This window comes from Falco naumanni, chromosome 17, assembly GCF_017639655.2.
Source record: "Falco naumanni isolate bFalNau1 chromosome 17, bFalNau1.pat, whole genome shotgun sequence".
Lineage (NCBI taxonomy): Eukaryota > Metazoa > Chordata > Aves > Falconiformes > Falconidae > Falco > Falco naumanni.
The window spans coordinates 4,337,682-4,352,472 of NC_054070.1; the positions used below are offsets into that span (position 1 = coordinate 4,337,682).

General features: G+C 45.6%; 1 protein-coding gene across 6 annotated transcripts in view; it reads left to right on the plus strand.

The window, feature by feature from the left end:
• Positions 1-14,791, plus strand: part of ANKS1A (ankyrin repeat and sterile alpha motif domain containing 1A) — a 114,774-nt gene that overhangs the window by 22,527 nt on the left and 77,456 nt on the right. For 4 of the 6 annotated variants that reach the window (XM_040616346.1, XM_040616347.1, XM_040616350.1 and 1 more), the window contains exons 2-5: positions 5,642-5,722; positions 6,496-6,652; positions 8,563-8,625; positions 14,450-14,746. In XM_040616346.1, coding sequence (XP_040472280.1) covers positions 5,642-5,722; positions 6,496-6,652; positions 8,563-8,625; positions 14,450-14,746 — 598 coding nt within the window. The remainder of the gene's footprint in view (positions 1-5,641; positions 5,723-6,495; positions 6,653-8,562; positions 8,626-14,449; positions 14,747-14,791) is intronic. The other 2 variants (XM_040616349.1, XM_040616351.1) reach the window with 1 other exon arrangement.

Below are 14,791 nucleotides of genomic sequence, written 5' to 3' on the forward strand. Positions count from 1 at the left end.
GATGTGAAAAGGCGTAAGAGGATGATAGTGTGGGCAGGAATATAAGAATAAAGCAGCCAAGGAGTTTTGGGTGGGAGCAATCATCCCAATGGACTGGTGGTTGTTGTTTTTTTTTTTTTTTATATATATAGCAAAGAAAAATCTGGACGAAGAAGTTGAAGAGTGTAGAAGCCAAAGCAGTGATTTTGCAGCCTCTCTGATAGCTGGAATCTAACTGGGTTGCTCTCCACGGTCTTTCCTGAAGCCTGCCAAGAGGGGCTGAGAAAAGTATTGCTTGGGACCTAGCCATGTTCCCCCCTGCCCCAGGAATACTCTGCTTTAATCTCCAGCCTTCCATCAGCAGTTTATTTTTGGAAAGGCTGTTGCATTATCTAGTGGGTGAGGCACGCAAGGAAAGGGGTCACAGCTCCGTGGTGAGCCCCCCACTGCACCGTACCCCTTCCCATCGACGAGACGGGCGTAGCGCTGCCTTTTTCATTCTTCAGGAAAAATTAAACGTGCTTTCTAGAACTCGAGTCTTGCACAAAGCATTTGAGCTGTTTGTGTTACCAGTCTATAAGCAGGAAATACCAAAAGAGGGTCGTGGTCGTGTTGCAAGAATCTGGCAGTTGTCTAGATATTAATAGCGGAGATGTGTGTATTGACTTGCTTGTGATGTCCTCTGGGCAATGGACTAGGAGTTCATCTACCTCCAGCCTTAACTGCCCTCATGACACTGTCTCCAAGGCATTGAACGAAGTCTGTAAACATCTGGGACCGGTTCTCAGCTGCTTTGCGCTTCCCTTGATCAAATTGGACCCAAGCCGCTCGTGTACCCTGGTTTCTAGCAGCTAAAGCAGCGACAGCACGAGTATCGTGCCTTTTGGGTTTAGTGTTGAGTGTATAAATACACAGGGGTAGCAATGGCCTCTGCTCTGCAGGAGTAAGAGACCGATCCCTGAAGTCTCCGGGTGCTTCTGTAACCTACACATGTCAGGCTATAAATCTGCTCTGAAGACCCATCATTCGACTTGAAAACGCAGAGTTGTTTTTTAGTTGGCTTGGCCTTTGCTGTAGCCCGCTGCCCCTGATGCTTTTGTGAGTAAAGTTACTACAGTCAGGAGGAAAGAAATGGCAAAGGAGGAAAGAAATGGCAAAGCAAGAGGACAAATATGGTCTTGTTTAAAGGAACTATTGGGTTTTATCGTGACCTAAAGCAATGTGCTTTATTCAGCAATTTTTACAACGGGAAGCTTGATTTAAAAGGCTACAGCACTTGCTGAATCATGGAGCAAGAGAAATCTGAGCACAAGGATTAAACAGAGCAGATTTTGCAATTTTCAGAGCTTTTCTTAGGCCTTAATGTTCACTCTTAATTGCCTTAAGCAGATACATCAGTAACGTCGTTAGAATACTACCCTGGTGCAGCAAAAGGGAGGTGAAATCTGGGTAATCAGTTGAGATGTTCGCTTTCATAACGGAGACTGCTAATACAAAAGCAGACCTCCTCTTTGATGTGGAGGGGTTTTGGGGGGGACTGGGGGAGAAAAGAAAGCAAACGGCGGTGGTAATCGAATTGGCTCCAGACCTCCTCTGAGCTTTATTGGAGGCTTGTATTTACAGCATTCTCCTTCCTGTGCCGGGATCTGTTTTTCTGTTTAATCAGAAACAGCCCCAAATCACACTGTACGTGGGATAGTACTTGGCTTTGTACTCTGCTTCTCTCAGGACCGTATTTCCAGTTTACAGAGGGGGAAATTTGAGGTCTGGAAGTGGAGCGTTTCCCAAGGCTACGTAGCAGAGTGAGGAGTAAAGCCCTCGTGGCTTCCAGGGGTGTCATCTCTGTCCTGGCTGGCAAGTCTCGAAGAGTATCGCAGTGGTCTGGCGTTAGGATTCCCTGCGTTTTGTTCTGTCTTGTCTATTTTTGCCCGAGGCAACGTTTATACCACCCTGTTTTGAATTATTTCCCCTCTGCCTTGTAAAATCGAGGCCACCGGTCTGCGAGCAGGTATTGTTGAGAGGAAATGATTATTTTTTTTTTTTAACCAACGCGTGATCTCACAGCGCCGTGAAAAAAGCGCTCATCTCATTTCGTTTCTTGTCTGCAAGCCATTGGAAGTAATATATTCTAGGGGGAGATGCGGACCCCAAGTCTTGCTGTGAGCATCTGTGCCTTGGCACAGTGGGGGGGGGGGTTAGTGGCTTGGGGGGGGGGAACCCCCTCCTGAATCCTCTGAAAAAGGGATTGAGCCTGGCCGGCTGCTGCGGGCTCCTGATTTCCCTGCGGTGATTTTTTTTTTTTTGTCTCCATAAAAGCAGATTACTCGATTCTTCTCGTTTTGTTTATTGTTCACTTCATATGAAGTTACTAGTATTAAGAACTCTTTATTGTTCTCCGTGCTGTGAAGTGGGCTCGCGCTGGGCTGAACCGAGAGGAGTTAGATGCTATTTCGTATTTATTTGCCCGATAAAGAGTTCCCACAGCGGGGCTGGCCAAACGGGGCTCTGCGTACCCGTGAGCCTGACACGTCCACGTCTTGCTGAGTTGTCCCATCGACTTCAACCTCCTGAAATTTCCCTGTCTGGTCTGAAAAGACCTGACGAACTCCTCACTTCAAAAGACCTAATTGGAATCCCACGGTACCCACCTGCTTCCCAAAGTGGTCTGAAGGGGTTTGCCTAATGTTTTAGATTAGAGCCTGGGCTTTGCTTCCAGGAGTTCTGCCACGGTTCCTACGGATAACGCCCGAGATGTCATTCAAATCAGATGCACCAGGCGCTGCAAATAGTGCTCGGAGGGAATTGCAGCGCCTTTCAGAAGTGACGTTCCCATGCTCGTGTTTTGCTAACTCCTGAGTTTCTGCGGGCCATGGTGGAGTTCTTTTCCTGTGTTTAGATCCAACATGAGAAGCTCGGGATCTTATCTTAGGCTGTCACTTTAATGCTGTGCATTGCATAAATAAAAACGGGATGAAAGACTTGGTTTCTGTTAACTCGGGAGAACTGTATGGCCTTCCTAGCAGAGCTGGGGAGGAGGAGAAGGGAAGAGATGGATACACTTCACTGCAGTCCGCAGAACTAAATATAAATAGTTCTCTTCTTGGATCCTTTTGGTCTGAACTTTTGGACAATTTGACCTTTCTTTGATAAAAGCTTTCTTTATTTGCCAGAATAAAAGGGCAAGGGGGAAGAAAGGACACAGCACATTTTTTTTTTTTTTTTTTTTTTTTTTTATGTAGCTTAAAATCCCGGCAGTTGGTTTCCACGATACCCAGTGCTCGCTGTTGAACCAGCTCAGTCCTAGACTCCAATACTCTTCCTCCTCCGACTCCCTCAAGGAGGAGTTTACAGTGTTAACCAGAAGATTTCTGAAGCTTCTAGAAGTGTGTTTTCTCACAGGGAGACCGTGCTCCGATGGGGACGGATACCCTGGGCTCCGCTCCCAGGCTTGCTGCCCGCTAGGCAGGTTGCTCTGAGCAAGCACCTTGCTTTATGCCCGTTATACCAGTAACCTTGGTTTTCCTTACTTCCTAACTTCAGCTGAAAGAAACGTTTGTGCTAAATGCTGCTGGGTTTTCATATATACACCCTGAAGCTTTTTGAGCTCAGCATCAAAACCCAGCTCTGTTTAATATGTAAAACCACTGAACTCTCTGGCTTTGGTCAGGTTAGCAGCCCGTGCGAGGCGATGCGCAGGGTGCGGTGTTTAGAACTGCTCCAGACTACTCACAAGTCTTTCTGGCACTAGTTTTAACCATTAATTGTCACTTTAAATCCAGCAATAAATTATTTGGGCAACCACACTGCACGAACCCACTGCCAAAAATAAACCAGAGCCGGAGAATTGCTCAGGTCCCCTCCGTGCTTCAGGACTGTTGCAGCTGGATGAGGTAGGGCATCTCCTGGACGCAATCCACCTGTGGTTTTTTTGGTGTCTCGTGTACCTTCTGGATGTAGCTCAAGCCATCATCTTGTGAATGATGTTAGTAGCCCTTGAAATGCTTTTCATGCCTGTATTGGTTTGCCGTTCGCTTCTGAAGTGCGGGATGGTGTGTGGGAATGCCTCTGGATAAGCCTTCTGATCCTTTGCAAATTGGATTTTGTGGCTCACTTGCCTGTCCCCTTGGATAAGGTTTCCCCTTAGCTGCCTCTCCTCTCGCGGAGCTCGTGCCTGTCTCAGGACTGCAAAGCCTTTTATAACGCTCTGCTGGATCAGCAGTCACTGGGCAGGGGGAGACTTTCCATTTCGGAGCGTGCTCCCAAATCCCTTCTGGAACGTGCTTGAGGGTGAGCGCGCTGCTCACTTCACTTCGGAATTTCCACTGGGTCTCCGTGAGATGCCGGTTGGTTTGGTGCCTTTCCTGCCGCTTTTATGCGCTGTGGTGTGGAGTTTTTTCTGGCCAGGAGCCCTGTAGTAATGACTGTTATTTTAGAAAACCTAGTGACTGCTCGGGCTGCCTCCGTATTGTACAGTGAGTCGTAGCGGTTACATGCTGGGGAGGAAATGAAATGATCAGGAAAAGCCTACTTTATAAAGAGTAACAGTCGACTTTATTTTAAACCAATTAAATCAGGGATTAGAGAGTGCTGTTAAGTTCTACCCCTGGTTAAAGAAAACAATGCAGGAAAATGCACTGTGTTAGCAAAAGCATGGTTGTCTTAGGCTTACAATAAATCCTGTGTAATTCTTGAAAATACTAAGTTTAAAAGAGGCTGGTGTACAAGGAACGATGATGGGTTGCAACAGAGAGGGCTGTCTTTCAATTTCCTTATTTTTTATGATAATATATATGGCTTTTATTAAGATTGATTTGAGTTCGCGTGCCCTTTCTAGGGGAAGGTAGTAGCACTGGTGAGGGGTGTTGGTAGGAACCAAACGCCTTGAAGAGCAAGCCCGAGAGCAGTGCCAGCTCCTTACACGTGCGTTTCTCCGCTCTTTTAAATAGGACACCTTGCAGGGGTTAGAGGGAAGATTAATCCTCTACAGGGTTAATCCTTAAATCCTTGGTGTTTGACTTTCGAGCAAGGGAGGGAAGTTAACAATATTCTCAGAAGCGCTGGGAGACCACCTACTCTTTCCTATCGACTGCCAGCAGCCGGCAGATGGAAACGATTTTTGGACAGTCAGAAGCCAGCGTGGAATCGCGCTGGTGACCCAGAGCAGGCTCTGTATCCCACGGTCTTTGACTTACACCCGTAGTAGTAACTCTTGCCGTGGAGGGAAGAGGCTTTCCCAGACCCATCGGAATTCTTCGGAGGGGTGTGAATTAGCGGTGGGTTGATGGTTTGCTGTCTCTTGCGGTTAACTTTTAATAGACACGTGTTCCTCTGAAGATGCTTTTTGGCAAGCACATGTATGGCTGAAAGCTGTCTAGCAGCAGGAAGATGTGGGAGCTGGGATTTAAAAACCGGGATGGTCTGATGAAGCGTAGAGTCGTGAATCCCTGTACCGGCTGTGTGCTTTGTGACACTAACCCCTCTGCTCGACACAGTGCTGTGCGGTCTCTTCTCTGTATTACTGCTTTTAACCACAGCTGTCCAACCACTGGTTGGCTTCCAGATAACCAGCTTGGTGTGAGAACTCTGCCGCAAGTTGTCCTTGCCAGCTGTCTGTCTGTTTGGTGTATGCCTAAGTGTTCCCTGTACGTTTTCTGTCTTGCAGCATCTGGAGGGGGCCAAATGTGAACTGCGTTGACAGTACTGGATACACTCCACTGCACCATGCTGCTTTGAATGGTCATAAGTGAGTCATCTTATAATGCCTTTGATCATAGGGGATACTGTGTGCTTTCTGTGTAATTAATTCACCGGTCTGATGCTGTTTCCACTGAAAGCGTGGTGATGGTGCAGCACTACACCATCTTCAGGACAAGGAGTGAAGAACATCAGTGCAGCAAAGCTATAGAGGTATTGGCTGCTGCACGGTAGGATCACACATCTCCCTAAAAATTTGGCAAAACATCGAGGTTTTCAACCACCTTTTTATTTATAAGCAATTTGGATACGATACAAAACATATTAAAGGTGGCTTCTCCAGTAACGGTCCTCTGCAGTCTGTCTGGTGTCCAATGTGTTTCTGTGCCTGCACCACTTAAAATTTGCTTTTGTGCATGTTACGATTTTAAGTAACTCCGGTCTTCAGTGTGGTAAATCTTGTTTTGTTCATTGCTACTTAAGATACTGAGAAATTGAATAGACTTAAAATCTTTATTGATCTTCATTGTGCTGGTGCAATTCACTTTTCACCAGAGTGGCTTGTGGATGACTTCAGTCCCTATTCAGCTCCATTAGTATGAAGGTAACCTAGATCTTTCCTGAGCTCATCTCAGCAGTCTGTAATATTTTTAATTTTTTTTTTCCTTGGGCAGCATTTAATAGGAAGGCTTTAAAATCACATTTCAAGAGGATCTCTGAAATACTCCTGTTCAGGTTAACTTTTTGTGAAATACTTACTGCGGCATGTGAGCTGTGAAACAAGAACTGAATCTTACGGACTCAAGTTTCCTTCTGTTGCAGGGATGTCGTGGAAGTTCTGCTGAGGAACGACGCGCTAACCAACGTAGCAGACTGTAAAGGCTGTTACCCTCTTCACCTGGCAGCTTGGAAAGGAGATGCAGACATAGTGAAGCTCCTCATCCATCAAGGACCTTCGCATACTAAAGTGAATGAGCAGGTCTGCGTATTTTTCTCTAATATATCGTTGAATCGCTTCCCTCGGATGGAGAGAGACTACTTCAGCTGATTCCTGACCCTTCCCAAACTAGTAGCAATGGTTACGAAGTCCTGCTTGCTAATGGGATAAGAAGGGTGCTGCCTACAGCAATACCTCCAGTTAGTGGTTGAACGAGCAAGGTGTATATATATATATATATATGTTTATTTAGAGGTATATAAATACGAGAACCACTCAACACCTAGGAATTGGTCTCATGCTTTCGTACTGGGCTTCTAAAACTAACCCCTAGTTTTTCCTTTCAGTTGCTGGATAGCTGATGAGGTTTCTAGTTCTGTCAGAGGATACGTTGGCTCCCTTCTTTGGGAACTAATCAAAGCAGCTTTGTTTAGCCCTTGGCCACGCTCTCTTAGCTACTCTCCTGGCTTGTCTCTAGCACTTGCTCCAGTTAACCAATTTGTAAGTTGTAAGATAACTTTACTCTGCTTGCCCCCAGATAAATCCCTAGCTTAATCTTAAAGAATTTTCTCAAGGAGGCAGGAAAAAACATCTGGTGGATCTCTTCCCGTTGCCAGGCTGATAGGTTTGGGTCCAGGCTGCAGAGGGATTGGTGTGAATGAGCTATTCTGTACAGCAGCCTCTGTGTCTGCTTTGGAGGGCTGGCTCCCGTGTAACTTCCCATGGAAGTCAGCAGCCTTACAATTCTGGGGAACTTCTGAAACACTACTGCTGGAAGACCCAAATATTTCTTTTGTTTAAGAGTTCTGGATAAGGGAACTGGTTTCCTGAGTGAGGCCGGCTGAGCAGCGTTACTGAACCACGTATGAGCTGAGTGAGCTTGGGCAGACTTGCAGTAATAACCAAATCAGATGGTTGAAGCTGTAGTAGCCCTTGGTTGTCCTGTCCCTAAGGCAGGAATATCTAATGTCCCTGTGAATCAACTACTAAACCACTCCAGCTTTCATCTAGGAGGAGAGGATAAACCAAAATAAGTTTGCCTTGGTACCACGAGGCTAAAAATGTTTGCTCGTTCAGAAGTTAACACGAGTAGGTCAGATACTCATGGCTCAAGTTTAGCAAAATCCGTCAAAGTCAAGATGAGCAGCGGGGAGCCGAGTTTCTGCTGTTTAATTTTGACTTGCCGTGTAGAAGCTGAGGAGCAAACTCCCTTCAGAGTCAGGTTTAGGAGTCCTAATCCTGCTTCCAGCCATACTTTGAGGGGACCAGAGTGCCATGCTTAAGTGGTTTTTTTTTTGTTGTTGTTCCTCGGTATAAGATGGCTAGCTTGATGCGTCAGGCTGCTCCCAGGCTAAATGGTTGCTTCTAAAGCATCACAAAATGAAAATTATGGTGGTAATGCTGTTCACTACCACTCCTCAATGGAGCAGAAATAACTGAGAGTGTGTTTTAATGTCTTTGATAGTTTTCCAGCTTGGGGCTGTGGTTAATAATGTCTTCAGGCACAGCTGCAGGCATTCAGTCTGCTCAAATAAATTTGAGAAGTGTAGTTAGCTGTTTATAATCTATCTGATAAGAATTGACTGAGGGCTCTGAGCGTAAACTGCTCTGCCCCGAGCAGGACAGGTATAGGGGAAACCTCTGCAAAAGATTAAAAGCTTAGCGTAATCCTTCCAGGTAATGTTTCGTTAATGTCTGTTTAGTAGGAACCTTTTTAAATGAGAGAAGTCAGCTGAGTAGCCTGTGCTGCTTGTGTTCGGAGTCTTGTAAACGAAATGTTCAAGTTACAGGAATCGGCAGCTGGAATGGCTTCGGCTGTTAATAGCTTTGACTGGAACAAGATGCTGTGTTCTGTCATTTCCACCCCTTGGGAGTCACCCATTGCTTTGTTGCTATATCTCACCCATTTCATTATCACATTTTTTTTTTCTTTTTCCTCTTCCTTTTTGTAGAATGCTCTTGAGATCAAAGAACTCAAAAAGTACGGCCCCTTTGACCCATATATCAATGCCAAGGTGTGTACTTTGCTGTCAGCATTTCACTGCATCATTACTCCAAGCTGCACTCGCGTGCTTCCAGGTGCAATGTCATCCAGTTGCAGTAATACCTGTTCAGTTTGCAGCGGCTTGGGGAAAAGTAAAATGCGACCGTTTATTTACTGTGGGTTTCTTTCTTCAAAGCAGTTGTAGGAACATAATTTAAGGGAAGCTTTTCCTTATTTTCCTGGGGGCTCCTTCATTGCTTAGCCTTGTAGGACTCACGGTGATGGTCAGTTTGCTTGATTTGGCTGGATGACTTCCAAAAGGTAACGTTATTTCAATTAAAATGTTTCAGGTTTTGTTTCATGTGCTAATGTTGCTGATAAATGCAAAGAGAAGGAATTTTTTTTTCCCTGCTTAAACATGGATGCGTTTTCTCTGTGGGCTGCTTGGAGTGAATTTTCTTGCCTTTTCTCCAACAAAATGTGTAATGCTGTATTTGTCGTTTGAATGGACAGTTAATTCTTGTGGTGGTGGGGAGAAGGGAAGGCAGTAACGTTCATGCCTCCCTTTCCAAGTCCTTCATGTCCTGCTTATTGCATCAGTCTCTTTTTTTTGATGTCAAGTCTGTTGTGTCGTCTGACCCTTCAGCCCTGGTCTTCTGTTCCTGTTTTCTTGCTTATTTTGCTCCTCTTGCTTTTAGCTGTTCTTGAGCTACAAAAAGGCATGACATCGGCACTTCCAATGCACTGAGGCTGAGCAACTGAGGAAGCAGATAAGAAAGCTCCTGGTGGTGACCATTTTTCATTTTTATTTATAGCGAAGCTGCAGGCTGGTGATGGCATAATAGTCTGATGATTTATCATGAGATACTTCTGCTGTAAGCCACCGCGCCACAGTTGCTTCCAGCCAATTATTTTGGATCCAGCCATCCATGGCAGATTTTTGTCTCTCGAAGTTTACTTAAAACTTTCACTCTGCTTAATCTGCAGTACCTTAAAACCACACAAAGTTCCTGAGCTTGCGAACCACTGGGAATGATGTTTGTTTTTGCAGACTTCTATTTCAGGAAATACTCTAGTGCATACCTCTTTAAGCACAAATACATTTACATGAAGCTCATCCGTATCGGTGATTTTTACAAAAATCCAGATGGGAATTTTACGACAACGAATGTCTTTTGTGGAAACATCAGAGTCGAGCAGTTCGGTTGCCTGAAAGGAGCTTTCTAAAACATTGTCAATAACAGGGTAAAATCTTACACCCTCCAGCATTAAAATGTTGGATGAAGAAGGAATATAAGGATGAAATGTGCAGTGAGCTCACTTTCTTGAGGGTTTTTTTGTTTATGAAGTATTCTAATTTAGATTTTATATTTTTGATGAGTGCGTTATTTTAAACTCTCAGTTCAGTTTTCCAGATGGCTGTAGTGCTTTCAAGAACAAGGCTAGTGTTTTTGAAATCTTTGATTTGAAGGAGAGAGATACGGCTTATACACAGTCTGCTAGGTTCATCACAAATGCTGACCAGCTTTCCACCAGTTTCTGACCAGGTTCGATGAAGAGCGTGTGGAATCATACCTGCCATGCAACCCTCCATGTTTTCTCAGTAGCCTGGCTGCAGGTGGGAGAACCACAAAAAGTCCAGGTGCAAAGTGTAAGAGTTTTTGCTTAGTTGGTGCTTCCAGCTTCTCAGCTCCCAGGCAGCATGGGGTGTCGTACAGAAGCAGTTGAAGTGAGATGTTACATTTCGAGGTATTCAGAAGAGGGGGAAAGCGCTTAGATATGGCTGGACTGCAATTTAATATCCTGTTGAGGAAGAGATAAGAAAGCCAGAAGCTTCGTACTTTCCTAAAACTTAAAGAAATAGTTAACAGCTGCTTTTTATGCCCTTTCCCTTTCAACATAGGAGGTCCCTGCAATATGTTTGTTACAGGCCCGAAGGACTCCTGAAAAATAAACGATAGAAGCAAACTTAAAGAGACGGAACAGCAACTTTGCTTCAGTAACTCCTGCTATCTCCAATTTGGTTGTTTAATTTACACGAAGGAACCAACCAGTTGAGCAGAGCCGAGGCAAGAAAAAGCTGTCACATAGCTCAGGTTTATGCACTGCGCAAACTACCTTTGTCTTTTTTAATTGGAAGCAAATGAATCATGCAGATTGGGTTTGAAGTGCTATAAATCTAAATGGGCTGCTGAGAAAAGTAGAAGCCTACCATCTGGAGTCTGCAAATGAAGCTGGGCAGCAAACCCACCCGCAGAGCTCCCGAAAGCTTGTCAGACATATGGGGATCACTTTATTTTTTTTGCAACGTGTTTGGCATTGTTGGGCACCTGTAGGAAGGAAGGAAGGGGGCTTGTTCATCCTTCGCTCCTGGCGGTGCCGTGTGGGTTACCGATGGGAATCCTGTGCTGCAAAAGGAGGGAAGGAGGAAGGTGGTACAATTACCACCAGCTCCAGCCAGCTCTTCTGGCCTGCTTTCTGCCCGAGGTTGTGATGTGCCTTGGGTGTCACCTCCTGGTGAAGTCTGGACTTTGCTTAATTCTTTTTTTCCTCTTTTATTTTGCCCTAGCTTTAACTGCAGTTTCGTGGAGTGCATGCCAGCAGGGCATCCCTGTTCTGTGCTTTAGTATCGAATGTGTCACTGGAGCAGCAAAATAGCAGGTTTTTACTAGGGCAAGTCTCGGTTAGACGTGCATACACTGACAAAAATCCCACAAAGGTATCCTAGAAATAGGTTGGATGGGATCCAAGGGTCATGTAGCCTCTTTTCCCCAGCCCTGAGCAGGATCAGGTCCACCTAAACCATCCCTGGCCGGTGTTTGGCTAGCAGTTTCTCACAAACCTCGGGGAGGGAGAGCTCTGTAGTCTCTCTTGGCAATTCATTCGAGCATTCAAATCTTTGCAGGTTAGAAAGTTAGAAAACTTGCCCTTATTTAAACTAAGACTCCCTGTCTTCAATCGAATCCCTCTTATGGTGTGTTAGGAACAGGGGTGCAGACAGACGTCCTTTAAGGGCTGTAGAGTCTCCGTTGTAGCATCTGATGAGGAGCGTAAGGGCTGTGGTATGTGGTATCTAGTTACCAGGGCTTGAAAAAATTTGATGGAGCCCATATGAAAGCAGAGGCAGTTCTGCTTAGGTTCCTGTTCTGCAGGCTCGTAGGCAGGCATCCCACGAGCCCAGCTTCTCATTCCCAACTGTGAACCAGGGGGATGCTAGGGTTCCTGCCGGAATGCAGCCCCTGGGCCCTGTGGAGTGCTCTACTTTTCTAAGAAGTTTTGAAATTTGAACCCATACGCCTTCTGGCTGCTGGAAAGGAATTTTCTTTTTCCATTTCTGATAAATACGTATGTCTGAGGGCTCATGCTCATCGTTCAGGCTCCACTCTGGTTTGTGCTTGGAGAGGCGATGCCGGGAAGGGAGGCAAACTGCCTTGCCTGGGACGGATTTAGTATTCTTGGCTGCTCAAAACTCACCCAAAATGCAGGTAATAAAGACTTATGCAAAAGTGGGAGTTTCCAGCCTGCAGTCTGTGATGGGGAAAGACTTTCTGTAACGATTCATTCAGGGGAGTTTACCACCTGGTGATCTCCGTTGCAGGAAGAATGGGGATTTCACCCTGAGCATCAGAGCCCTGACCTGCTTAAGGAAAATTACGTTAAATTGCAACGAAGATGGGGGAAGTCTGCAACAGTTATGTTGTTAAAAGATGTTGCAGTCCCGTTTCTGAGCCATCAGGCAGGTGTTTGGAGTCTCTGATGCTTTAAAGCACCCTTGAGGGATATGGTCTCTGTGCCAGGGAGGGATGAGAGGGGACACAGTCCTAGCAGTGGAAATTCCCCGTAGCCAGGGCTAGTGTGGCATGAGCAGTGCTGTCCCCCATGGCTCTTCAGCAGATACCTGCGGCTCTGGTGGGGCTGGAGTTACCTACTCCTGCAAAAATTGGCAGTGAGCCTCCCTCGCGCTATGGAGCAGGCTGAGGGACTCGGTCTGGCTGTTAGGGGCTCACTGATCCCCGGGTTCCCTTCCCTGTCAAACGAGAAGAATGCGATTTCCCAACCTTTTAAACGCCTGGAGACCAGCAGCTTAAGCTGATCGATAGCGTGATCTCTGTAGTTCTGTATTCTCTCCCCTTCTCACTCCGTATGTATATTTTATGTGCAGACTTCTTTATTCTACAGTAACTTCTGTCCGCTTGTATGTGCCTTCCTTCATCCTGGCTGCGTCTGCCACTCCAAGTATAGAGCCTGTTGTTCGACTTTGAACTTCTGTGCTAACGGCGATGCTCTGCTTTCCTTACTATCTTAAAATACCTCGCTTTGCATGTGGCTGTTGCTGCTCCCTGCCGCAGTCTTCGCTTTTATACAACTTGCAGCTGCAAAGAGCCGCTCCGGAACTCCTGGCTTGCCTTGTGCTTTCCACGCGGCTGAAAAATGATGCAAATACCAGTGAAAAACAAACGGGAGTGTGCATGCCTGACTCCTGTAATCCTTAGAATACTTAACACCTTAATAGGATTAAAGTACTTGTAGGACAGAACAAGTTTTGCTGCGTGGTTGTGAATTGGTGCAAAATACTGACTGGTCCTTTAAGCCGGTATCCAAAAAAAAATGCATGTGCTTTCAAAGCAAAAAGGTATTTTGATCAAATTCAGTTTCTGAAGTAGTACCTCTAACTCCATCAGGGCAATTCTGTTCCCTGTTTTGTTGTTTGGTTTTCTTTTTAATGGGAGTTGTTCTTAAAATGACACATTCAACCATGGTTCTTTCAGCTAAAGTTGAAGTGTGTAACAGTTTGTACTAAATTGGGGGTTTTTAGGTCAAATTTTTGGATAGGTATTTGGTCCTAAAATCCTTAAACCAAAATCCCTCTGTGTATAACACACAGTAGTAAAGCTAGAAACTTGAGGTGAATTTAAGTTGAGAAAAGGCTCTTTTAATTCTCACAATGTTCCTATTTTGCACCTGCAAGTGAAACGTGTTAGGTTGCTTGTTTTTCAATGCTTTTGCATTGCTGCTTTTTAACCTGACAGATGCTGCATGCATTAATTGGATCTGCCTTTCGCTGTGGAGGTGTTCTTGTGTTGCTTGAACATCTCTGCCTTCAGTTGACCTGAGACCTTGGCTCGTTAGCGGGGGGATCTAATTGCACTGCTTTCTAATACACAAACTGCATGTAACTTAATGCACCCTTTCTCTAAACGGCCACCTTGTTGAGCCTCAGAGTTGCGAAGGTGGAATGACTGTTATAATCAGGATAAGTAGGATTGGAAACAATTGAAGTTTAAATCTAAAATGACGACGATGAAGCTACAGCAGATAGAATTCATGCTGCGGTTTGCCTGTGGTACCTCGCATATAAATAAAAAATACATGTATTTTATTTTTGTGGCAGCCCGAAATGTGGGATGCTGCCAACAAATAACAGACTTGCCTTCCCCAAGTGCTAGCAGGATTAATGGGAATCCAGATACAGCTCAACAGTCCCTTAAACTTTAGCGTGGTCCCTTGATTTTTGACCTCAGTGCTTTGAAAGCAGGCTATTCCGTATATAGCACCTGTTTCCCACAGAGCAGATTTCCCATATCTGAGTAAAGCTTATTGTTCTGAATGTTTTTGAAGCTTTTCCTGGGTGGGTGGGCTGATGAGTTCACGAGGGGATGTCTGTGCCTGGTAAATGGCTAGCGAGATGGTGAAAACATTGCTCCAGGCTCAGTTTCGAACTAGGCTCTCTGCTTCCCAACTGCTTTTTTGTCTTGTTTTCGCATTTAAACTTCAATGGTTTGAGCGAGGCAATGGAGCAGCTTTGTTCTCCCCGGTTCTGACGTGCTCACATTTGTGACCCCCCCCCTCCCCAGAACAACGACAACGAGACGGCGCTGCACTGCGCCGCGCAGTACGGCCACACCGAGGTGGTGAAGGTCCTTCTGGAGGAGCTGACCGACCCCACCATGCGCAACAACAAGTTTGAGACTCCTCTGGACCTGGCTGCGCTCTATGGGAGGCTGGAAGTCGTGAAGATGCTCTTGAACGCTCACCCCAATCTTTTAAGCTGCAACACTAAGAAACATACTCCTCTGCACTTGGCAGCTAGAAACGGTCACAAAACCGTAGTCCACGTCCTCCTGGATGCTGGCATGGATAGCAACTATCAGGTATCGAGCGGGTCTGTGTGGGAGGGACTGGTTTGAGCGCTGGAG